This window comes from Psittacula echo, assembly GCF_963264785.1.
Source record: "Psittacula echo genome assembly, chromosome: 4".
Taxonomy (NCBI): domain Eukaryota; kingdom Metazoa; phylum Chordata; class Aves; order Psittaciformes; family Psittacidae; genus Psittacula; species Psittacula echo.
In genome coordinates, this window is record NC_137738.1 from 86,946,794 (window position 1) to 86,958,793 (window position 12,000).

Sequence of the window (12,000 nt, forward strand, 5' to 3'; positions counted from 1 at the left end):
ATTCACACTACAGTTTGTACTACAGCACCTTGTACCACTCGAAGTCTATCACTTTGCGCAGCACCCAGCCCATACTTTGTCATTACTGAGTTCTGATGCTGATGAATACCCAGGACAGTTTGTAGCATCTTTCCTGAAGTCTCTTGTCATTGCTGTATGACAAGTATTACTGTAAACTAGAATTACAACACACAACACTGTACCATAATTTATGCAGCCACTGCATCTTTCTGTCATTTGATTAAAAGGTACGTTTGACAATAAATCAACAACATTTCACTTTTAGGACACCTTGAAATGCCAGATTTAGAGGCTGACATAGTTTCACAGTTTATAGCTAACTCAGAGTCAAAACAAAACAAAGAACCCCTAACTTCTCCCTGAGAAAAAGCACTTGGTAGTCAATACAGCCCTAGTGGGAACACGGGGCATATGGTTCCTGAGAAAGGGATCTCTGTCACACTGCTGCTTTATTTTTACCATCTGTATTTTATGATAAGTGATTGATATAATATACTTGATATAATATACTTGTCATAAACCTAATATCTTTGCTTAAAAAAGTATGAACATGTTGCAAGCAATGCAGCAAATGTCATACACTTGCCAAGGTCATTTCTTGATCTACTCACATTCAAAATAGCGATCAGCCCCCAGAGTACCTGTTGTCTGTCGAATGTTCAGCCACCAGTGTACCCTGAGTCAAGAATGTACCAAATGAGAATTAAATCTTCCTAGGCCTCTGAAAGTTGCAGCAAGAAAGTCACCTTCTGAGTCTGAATGGGTCTATCAGGTTTATTAAGAGAGAATCAGATATAAAGAAAGTCCATTTTCCATCAAATTAATTTTTGGAATTGTAATAATCTAAAATCATACCTTTTTATTTTCATGATCACGCCTGCATTTGTCAAAAAATCTGAGAATGAATGGGAACATTCAAGAATGTGCAATCATTTCTATTTAAATCAGCATATGCAATTCAGAAGTATCATTCTGGCACAAAAAGATAAAATTTGTAAAAGAATTCATCTTGGCCACCTAAAAAAAGGGAGTTGCAGTAGGATTAGCAAGGTAGCATTAGTTATCAAAACCTACTTTATTGAGGGATTTGCATTTCAATGGATATTCATTTCTCTATCTGGATCTATCTTAACTATGTCTTTTTAGGTACATGAAATAACTCATTGACCAGAATCTAATGATTAAGCTTAGTGAGCAGTGCCATTGTACAGCAGCTGCAAGTCATAGTGTGTCTCTGTGGATCCCTGCTGAAGTCAATAGAGCTCTGCAAAGGGGCACAGATGTGCCTGCATGCAGCCCATTGGAGAACTCAGAGCATAGACATTAAGTTTGATTCTCCCTTTGGAATAGCACAGTTAGTATGGCACTCTGAAAAACATGAAAGTACACATAAATCTAGTGAATTTTTCTGTAGCAAAGAACTTATTTACTAATCTTTGCCAGACTGGAGCTTCTCTTTGATCATCGATAGAGATGAGAATTTGGGCCAAAATAAACATATATTTCACCATTGACCCATACCATTTTTTTAAAAAGGTGCTGGAAAGACATTGAATATTTGATTTGTTGCAGGAATATGTTAGGAAAGAAGTGGTAACTGCTGTTTCTGTCCTTATGAAATGCCTACTAATCACTGCTAGAACAGAATCTCTCTCGTCAGTAAGTACTTAGGGATTTTGTAAAACATGAAGCAGAAGAGAATAAGAGGAAGTCATCCAGAATAGTTAAACAGTCTGGTGGTTTGATCGCTCCTTGCAAAGATACACAGGATGTAGGCTCAATCAAGCCTGTACGCCAAATCATGCAGGATGTGCGTGTAATAGGAAAAAAGTCTGATGTAGGAAATCTAACCTCAGAGCTGTTGTTTGTAAGAAGTGACAGATGTGTACATGTATCTAATCCTAAAAGTCTTGTTCCAATATCTTCTTTAGAGCTTGCCCTGGAGAGTAGGCAGCAAATTGGTCAGCAACAACAAAACAGGCAGATATTACGGCAAAACTTAGAGGCATTTAAACATCATGCAGCAGTTCAGTAAATGGATCTGAGGATCTAAGCAGAACTCAGATATTTGCTGTATGTTCTTAAATCCATTATGGAATCCAAATATTCATAATTTGCTGCAGAAAGTTATCTTTTTTTTTCTCTCTTTTATTTACTTTCTGTATATATACATATGCAAAAAATCTCAATTAGGTGGAAAAAACGTAGACCATCAGGACTCAGTAAAGCATCTGAGCATGAGCTTAATTTAAACATACATCTAAGTCCATTAAAGCCAATAAGTGTTAAGCAAATATGTGACCTTTTCACGCAGAAGTTGAAGATATTAACGAGATTATGTAATTTGTGGGGAAAAAAATAGTAGAATGAGAACTGAAAACGTATACGTGATTTCTGCTTTTTAACCAAAGCATCTTAATTTTCAAATCATTGCCTGAAGAAGTATTGCTACACACATACTTTACAGTCTCATTTAGGTTTTATTAAATATTTTTTATTAAAAATTAAATGAATGAGAAAAGCAGCTCTTGAATCCTTTCAAATTAAAAGTAAAATTAACATATTTGTTGAAAGCAAGAATGAGTAAGAACCAGAAACACATTTCTCTTGGATCTCAGTATGTGTGGTTCTGAGACTGGCCTGAATCTTACTGAATTTTCACTGCAATCCATCACATAATTGCGTCTATCTGACAAAAGCCTGTTTTATTCCTGAGAAGACTCTGCACTTTGTTAGCTTTAGGATCCCCTTTCCATCCCTAATCCAGGGTAATACATTTCAGCCCTACAACATGAAGCTGGTATTTTCTACAATGAGGCAGGAGATCTGGAGTCAATTACTCCCCAGGTTTCAAACTGTGCTGCTTCTAAGAGGACAAGGTGCCTAACACTGCTTAAGAATGTTTCCTATTATTCTGCAAAGGAAGAAAGGACGGAGACCCTCTTCTGACCTCCTAAAGATACTTCCCAGGTAGCCAGATGACTAACTGCCCTTCATCAACATTTCCTCTTAACCCTGTGGACTAATCTAACCCAGATCTTATTGACTGCAGCAGAGAACACTATCACTGTGCCAGTGGCCTACTGATTGCATTATTAGTTGATAAGGCTTTGCAATTAGCCCTCAAACTCTTCTCAGTAAACCTCCAATTTCACCCCTCAGAGACTCTGAGTAGATGCTACTACACTATAGGGCCTCAGAAAGTTACTAATGAAGTGTGTAATGAGGCTTTTTAGAGTCAGAAGATTGAAGAAAAAAACAAAGATAAATAAAAAGCATATAAAAGATGAGGGTTTCTTTTCTAGTGATTTTTTCCATCTCTTCTATTGAAGATATTTCTCAGGGATGGCTTCAAACCATTCCTAACTTAAAATGCAGAAGAAGAGTTAATGATAAGTTGAAGTTTACCCTTAAAAATTAAGAAAAGGCTTGCATCACTGGTGTGCAGCAATGGATGGCATTGGAATAGGACATTAACTTCTCTAGCAAGGAAGCTGAGCTTAAACTCTCAATCTGTGATGCTTTTGCAGCACACTCGCTCCTCACATGTGCACATTTACCTACAGCCTGCAGTATCAAGACTTCTTTCTGTCTGTGTACTCACCAAGTGGAATTTCTCTAGGAAAAATACCCACAGATTTGTCCATTAGTTAACAATATGGCCTTGCCACTGTCATAGTCAAAGACAGATGAAAAGACAGAGGTTTCGTCTTATGTTGTGCTTCCAAATTTCTCATTCAGTTTTTCACTTTCTCATGTTGCAAGTATGCTGTGGTTAGTGCAAATGGTTACAAATACTACTTTTTTTTTTTTTCCTTTTAAAATGGAGATGTCCCATCTATGAGAGGAGCTTGTGCTATTCCATGATTCCTGCTGAGCCAAGGGCTCTCGCAGTGAAGTGCTGTCAGATCTTCTTGCTGCAGTTTAACTCCCTTGCTGTGTGCTTTGGCAACATTTTTGTTGCCATAATAATCTGCAGAAGTGAACATGCGGACATGCCTTGGGACATAGTGCAGATACTCTTTAAGTCAGCATAAGTTAGTGTGGCCATGAAAAGACGCAGTATTTCACTCTGAAAAAGGGAAGAGCAGGGAAAGGTTACTTTTAATTCAAATCACTGATTTGGTCTGGTTTACCATAAGTCCAGAAAACATGACTGTCTTAGGCATATTTGCTTGAAATACTGGATAAAGTGGGTTTTACATTCAGATAGTAGGCTGTGAAGAAGAGTTGCTGAAATATGGACATGCATTGTGCTCTGCAAGTGTGCTATGGGCTTTAACAATATCCAGAGTGAGGTTGCTAAACATCTGCGGGAGGCATGGCTTTCTCTGTGACCCCAACTCCAAGTTTGAGACGCTTACTTCCATAGAAGGCCAAAACCTGGCAGAAAGTTAGATGAAGAACATAGCCAAGACAAATTAAAGTACTACTGGTACTGTGCTGCAGTAGTGTCATACTGTGTGATGGCAGATTTCCCTCCTCATTGAAACACTACATTTTTGTCCTACCTGCTCACTCATCAGCTTAAGGTGTGTGGGCTACCAGCTGCCACAGTAAAGTCTGCCATTAGAGGTTCACAAAGCAAAAGTCCATATTGGTGTCATGGATTTTATTTTACTGTAACTTAATCTATTTCATCTTCATATTTGCAGTGTCTAGTTTCCCATGAGTCACTTCAGATCATAATGGAAAACTTCAGCACAGCACGGCTATTCATTTGTGTGAGTGATACCAGTATGATCTTCAAATAGAGTGCATTTACTTCGGGCTAAATGCTATTGTTATCCTTTTTGACTAAATGCTTAGACAGTTTTCAGAGTCTTTCGCAACACTTTAAAAAGGAGACACTGAAAATGGAACTTGCTATTTCTACAGTGCTCTCCTGTTCATTACATAATCAGTATATTAAGTACTTTTTTCCTGAAAATAATAAGCATCAAATAACTGGAGTATTATCTTCAGTCATAGAATTGGTTTTCTATCACACAGTCCCAAATTCTTGGGTTTTTTTTCTGCTTTCCTTTCTGGATCTCAGTGTCTGTGGTGCTTCCATCTCTCAGCTTTGCTTGGGTTTGTCATAAATACAGAGAAATTACATTTACTAGATCGGAAGGATACCCTTACAAATCATGTGGGGCAGTCTCTCTTCCAGAATTGCACAAAACTTACTTAGGACAGACATTCCCTTTGTTTCAGCTAACGGTTCCATAAACCGTTCAGCTATTTTGACCTTTACTGTAAATGAAGATACCACCAGCACACTACCTACCTCCTACCAGCTCCCTTCTGCAAGCTACCTTCCAACACAGTGTAACTCCATCCGCAGTAGCATCACAGCACAGCAGAAAACTGGACTGAATTGAAATGGCTTGCATTTCACCTCCAGAAGGCCTGTATTTGTTCAGAAGATACCAAAACTAACATCTGAAAGATTTCGTATGTCTAATCATAATGCAAAAAAAAGTCTTTTTTTTTTTTTTTTTTTTTCTCTTGGAACTATTGGGAGTCAAGATCATTTCCACAATAAATGGGATTTCTGGTACTGTTCCAAGAAAGCAGAAAGTTGGAAAGGAAGCAGGTTCAAGTATGTGTCCTGTTTCCACCACAGCAAGCTTTATCGCATTATATTTCACTCAAATGCAATTACATAATCATAATAAATTACACTGGCCTTCAACTTTATGTTATAGGACGAAGTACTGCAACATACTATTTTGTCTCTTGAAAGAGCATCCACAAAGAAAGAATTGAAATGTATTTATTTTCAGTGGGTGATCTAGATATTTAGGCACATTTACTGTAAAAAGAATCCAGCTAAATTTGAGTCAATAAGGCTCTAAGTTATACTCAGAAATAAGCTAGATTCACTACCTGACCCTTTGGCCAACTGACCTGGAAAGTTACGCTTTCTTATCCTATAGAGAGGGTGTCTGCATCCATCAGATTATTCCTGAAATGTGCCTGGGCACTACCTAGAAGAGAGCCAGGTGGCCTAGGACGAGAGCAGGCTGGGGACAGTGCTGGCTGTGTGAGCATTTTAACAGATGTGGTGATCAGGTGGCAGTGGATGGGCTCACGCCCTGCTTCTGTCATCTGCATAAACCAGCAGTGGCAGACCATGCACTTTTTTATTCCCACTCAGAGTAAAATGTACTCCTTTCCAGGAATAACTCAAAAGAAAGAATTCCAGAATTTTAATGCTTCTGTTAAATCAGTTACATTTACCTGTTTTCATCTTGTTAAATAAAATTATGTATTCAGACACAAACATGCATTTTTATTGTTTATGAATTTTTAATCTTCAATTTGCTGAATCCTTGAGCAACACAAACCAAAGAACTAGGGGCTTAATTCTGTCAAAATAGAAGCAGAATTTAAATGGGAAAAAACCTTGCAAGGTGCTTGATAAAACTCAGAGAAGAAACATGCACACACACGTCAAAGGTCTTTTGTAGGTAAAGTGAAGGCTGTTCTTATTTTCATTTTATCCTAATCAGGATAGTGATAGAAAACTAGGCTTCTTCTTATGAAACCCACCTACATATGTTTGGTAGCCAATACATGTTTTCTTACTGCCACAGCTACCAATATTCAGTTTGTATTACAGGTTTACCGGTATTCTCTCAGACCCCAGTTTTGAGCTATCCTGTCACCCAAGCGGAAGACTAAGAGAGTATTTATTTACATTTATATCTATTTTATTTCTGTGCATTAGCTCACTCCATCCTGGTAAACAAGCTAAAAAGCCAGCTCATGCAGCTGACATCTTGAATCATGTAATTTCTCATAATACATGCCAGAAATGCTATTGAGCCCTCCTATACATGAAGGAATGCTGTTCAAAATTTTGGCTTCTGGCTGTGCAGTGGAATCAGTTGTACAAAGGGTACTTGGCATGCAATGGGATTACTGAACTGTGCTGGAGGAGGAAGGAAGGCTCCATAACCATCATTCCTTCATAGAAATCATAGAAATCCTTCATAGAAATCCACCAGATGTAAAAGTATACACAGTGGCAGGTAGACAGAGATGCTCTGGGAGGAGATGGCTGGTAGTGAAACCCATTTTTATGATCAGCCCTTTGTATTCCTGTGAGACAAGGCATTTTCTGACTGCTTTAGGACAGCTAAAATTGACAGAGTTTTTTCAAGAAAGACATACAAGAGCCAGAATAGTTATCGGATTTCTGCCTGAATTTCACTGGAAAAAAAACATGCATGGTAGACTGGCAGATTCAAGGTGCTACCCCTCAGTTTAAGGGAAAACTGAGGGTTTAAAAGATATCTGCCAGCAGCAGCCTGGCTGCTCAATTATTCCTAGTGCAGTGTTTGTGACAAATTCTCAGCAGAGCCCTAATAATATTTCACAGCATTACAAAAAGCTTCCTCCTTTTCCATCTACTGTTAGTGGTAGCTATGCCATTAAATCCTTTGGGACCATGAAGAGGCACAGCTGTCAGCGTCAATATACAGCATCAGCACTGTACCTGTGTTTTAATCAATTATATTTTGAGCTGTGTATTTGCAATACATAGAAAATTGACAGAGGATACATTTGGTATTGACCTACTAATAACCATTTGCCTTCAGGAGTTAGCAGTTCTGAGAGACTTTTTTTCTTTAAACATTCTTTGTTTGAATACTTGTGTCTAGATGCTGCCTGTATCTAAGCTGTAGGGGTCTAGGGCAAACACCTGCCACTCCCTGGAAAATTTGTGCTGTTATCTACATTCATCGGTGGAAGGCCCAACCATAGCCAAAACCAAAGAACAGAACAGAATAATACATTTTATTCGGTCTAAGTACTTTGAAAGTTAGAACTGCCTCTGAGAAAAATTTTAGTTTGTGGTACTAGAATGGACATGATATACGCTTCAAAACAGGACAGCTGCAATCAAACTGCCTTCTGAGGATGATCCCTGGCCTATGCCAATGCCCAGAAAACAGCCAGGCAGTGTTTGGGATGGTGCTAACAGGCCCAGCCGACAAGTCTGCCCAGGAATACTTCAAAACCTCAGTGTACATGGTCAGGTTTCTGTACTCAGACCTGTGTTCTGGAAATGTTTAATTTACCATCAGGAAGAGAGCTGGTTGATGTGTAGAAGCCTGAGAAAGTCGACCATCTTTTCTCTTCTCATCCCTGTTCCCTTCAGAAGGGTCACTCTTAACAAGCCACAGATATTAGATCAGTTTCCCTTAGCACATCTTATCCTATGAGAATAACTGCCCTTTTGCAGGACACACAGCTTTCAGAGATATTTATGAGAAAATCCAGGACTGAAAAATTCACAACACGCATCTCTACCATGGATGAGAAATTATGGGCTCCTCAACTCCCACTGACAAGCACTCACAAGCTGAAAATTAACCACCTTTTTGTTTCCTAAGGACTTCCACAATTCAGCCTGAACCAGTCGATGTAACCAGCATGCCTCAAAACCAAAATTCAGCCCAGATACAATGACTGAGGATATAAAAAATTTGAATTTTGCCTCCACCCACTGTCATTAAGGGCTCTTCTTTTCATCACTGGAAATTAGCCAGGTACAGGTCTGCCAGCAATACTTATGGGCCACATTTTCATCATTGGAACTAATATTCTAGCAATTCTTTCAGATTCACATTCAGAAATTGGCTCAGTTGCCTAAACATAGGTCTCTGGCACTCTTTAAGATGCCTTAGGGTATCTTGCCTGGATTTCAGTTGCCAATGGAGAGCAGAAACCTGTTAGTTTTGTTTCATGGTGTCTCAGAAATCTTACAGCAGCTTATAGAACAGACGTCTTCGTACATCTGAATTGAGGCTACAGAGATATGAGGGCAAGCCATTCGAAACAACAGAATTGTAAACTGTTCTATTCAGTAATAGTGAAACTTGATGGTTTTCTTCCAGATTGCAAACCAAATAGTTCAATTTAATTAAGCCAAAAGAATTTTTGCCTGAGGTTTTTGTTTGGTTTTATTTTATGAAAAGGTGAGTCCCTATGGCATACTATACATGGTATTATCTACAGAACAATAAACAACCTTTGATCAAAGGTTTCACTCTTAATTTCTTCATTTTATGTATTCCTCCCAGGCAAAAAGATCAATTTTCTAAGCTGTGAGAAATACCCAGTCAAATTAATAGAAGCTGTAGATCTGAAATCAGGCTATCACTTTGGAAATGTCTTTAGAAATATACGTACAGTGAACTTATAAAAATGACATACTGAAAGGACAAAAGGGAGAGAAACATATATAACTACACATTTTCCTGTAGTTTAAAAATTTTCTTTAGTTATTTAATAGACCATATTGTAGATAGTAAGAATGAAAAAAAAAAAGCCAACAGTCAAACAAAACCCACAACAATGTGTTTAAAGGAGTACGATATAGTATAGCCGATACATAAAGCCTTGTACTGATAAAAAACATGTAAGATGACAAATATATGATAGAATTATAAATTTGTTATGATCCTAGTGTAGAAGAAAGTGTATTTTCTATTTCAGAGAAAGCAATGAAATAACAAAGACTTATAAAACAATTCTTTTAACAATGAAAAATTCAGAATTTTAAACTTTTGATAAAAATGGATATATTTTCTTTGGTAAACATAAAAAACTCTTTATGAAGTAGCAGGTTTATTATATGGATGGAGGAACATGGCAGGTTTTCATCCAATAATCACAAAAAACTGTAGCTAATTTAAACCAAAGACACAAATGTTATTTAACAACAGCATCATATTTTCTCAGGAATGCTGACCATTAAGACACAAAGAAAAATTACCCAAGTCATGGCAATGTTCAGAAAGATGTATAACACGGCATGTGAAACTTACTTTTGATGATCTCCCAGTGGTCTTTGTCCAATGGATTTTAATAATGACTCTGGTCGAACCGTTAATTTTGGTGATGTTTTGGGACTAGTATCGGAGTCTCCACTTTCTTCATCTCCCATGGCCTTAATATAGCTCCCACTTCTCATTCTTCTGCAAGGGATCTCTTCATCTTTACCACCAGCCGGGTATCCTCCCCATTCATCCTGAGGTACCTAATGGGACCATAAAACACACATGTGAAATGTGCATTATTCTTTAATTTGTCATTTTACGAAGATAGGTCATGATTTTTTTTATTCTTCAGAAACAGATCACTTAGAAAGAAATTTCTAAGTTCCCAAATGATTTGGAAACATAATTCCAACTTCAAGATTGGAAAATTTCAGTTTATAAATACTGAAACGTAAGGAACAATCAAGTCATGGTTTGTGAGCCAAGCTGCAATATGTATTTGTAGACATGCTCTACATTGCAGGAAGTACCTTATCCTATATCTTAGCCTTTTAAAAGTTTACACATAGATTTTCATCTGATAAGAGTAAGTTGATAAGGTGTTTCAGACCTAAAACTCATTGAAAGCTGAGCACTTCAGAGTCTTTTATCAACTCTTTTTAGTCTTTAGCTGCTATTCAGGAAGGTGAATGATTTTAGTTAAACTAGGCAGTGATTCTGGCATAAATGGCTAGGATTCTGATTCAGGACAAACTTCTGTGAAAAAAAAAAAAAAAACAAAACCCAAACAACCCAAATATGGCAATTTGTGTTTTCTTCTTATTCCAAACTGCATAATAGCTTATTTTTCATTAAAAGCTGTAATATACCAGAAACCTAACCAGTTACTTATTAATACATTTGATTGAGGCTGCTTTCATGCAGTTGAGGTGTTTTTTCAAGTAGTAAGATTGGTAGTCAGATAAACCACAGCTGGTGGATGGATATCTCTCTGCACCACAAATTGGCAGAGAGCTGAGCAGGAGCATATTTCCTAATCCAAAGTGAAAACAGCTTTGTTATAAGACTTACAGATAAACTCAGCAAGACTCTCTCTGCCAGTATTCCAGTCAGTCTCACCTCTGTGCCTGGCAAAATCTTGGAGCAGATTCTCCTGGAAGGCATGCTAAAGCACATGAAAAACAGGGAGGTGGCTGGTGAGCAGCCAGCATGGCTTCACTAAGGGGAAATCCTGCCTGACCAATTTGGTGGCCTTCTATGATGGGGCTACGGAACTGATGGACAGGGGCAGAGCTGTTCATGTCATCTACCTGGGCTTGTGCAAAGCCTTCGATGCTGTCCCACACGACATCCTTGTCTCTAAACTGGAGAGACATCAATTTGATGTGTGGACCACTCAGTGGATAAAGAACTGGCTGGATGGCCGCACGCAAAGAGTTGTGGTCAATGGCTCAATGTCCGGCTGGAGACCAGTAACGAGTGGTGTCCCTCAGGGATCGGTGTTGAGACCGGTCTTGTTCAACAAGTGACATGGACAGTGGGATTGAGTGCGCCCTCAGCAAGTTTGCCGATGACACCAAGCTGTGTGGTTTGGTTGATACGCCGGAGGGAAGGGATGCCATCCAGAGGGACCTCGACACGCTTGTGAGGTGGGCTGATGCCAACCTTATGAAGTTTAACCATGACAAGTACAAGGTCCTACACTTGAGTCAGAGCAGTTCCAGGCACAGCTACAGGTTGGGCAGAGAAGAGATTCAGAGCAGCCCTGCAGAGAAGGACTTGGGGGTGTTCGTTGATGAGAAAATGAACATGAGCCGGCTGCAGTGTGTGCTCGCAGCCCAGAAAGCCAACTGTATCCTGGGCTGCATCAAGAGGAGTGTGACCAGCAGGTCGAAGGAGGTGATCCTGCCCCTCTACTCTGCTCTCCTGAGACCTCACTTGGAGTATTGTGTGCAGTTCTGGTGTCCTCAACATAAAAAGGACATGGAACTGTTGGAACAAGTGCAGAGGAGGGCCACGAGGATGATCAGGGGAGTGGAGCACCTCCTGTATGAAGATAGGCTGAGAAAGTTGGGGCTGTTCAGCCTGGAGAAGAGAAGGCTGCGTGGGGACCTCATAGCAGCCTTCCAGTATCGGAAGGGGGCCTGGGACTCCTGCTGGGGAGGGACTCTTCATTAGGGACTGTAGTGATAGGACAAGG

At 39.1% G+C, this 12,000-nt stretch overlaps 1 protein-coding gene across 1 annotated transcript in view; it reads right to left on the bottom strand.

Moving 5' to 3' along the window:
• Positions 1-12,000, bottom strand: part of DLGAP2 (DLG associated protein 2) — a gene marked incomplete at its 3' end in the record, with an annotated part of 84,812 nt that overhangs the window by 55,607 nt on the left and 17,205 nt on the right. The window contains exon 2 of the mRNA XM_080614742.1: positions 9,849-10,060. Coding sequence (XP_080470868.1) covers positions 9,849-10,060 — 212 coding nt within the window. The remainder of the gene's footprint in view (positions 1-9,848; positions 10,061-12,000) is intronic.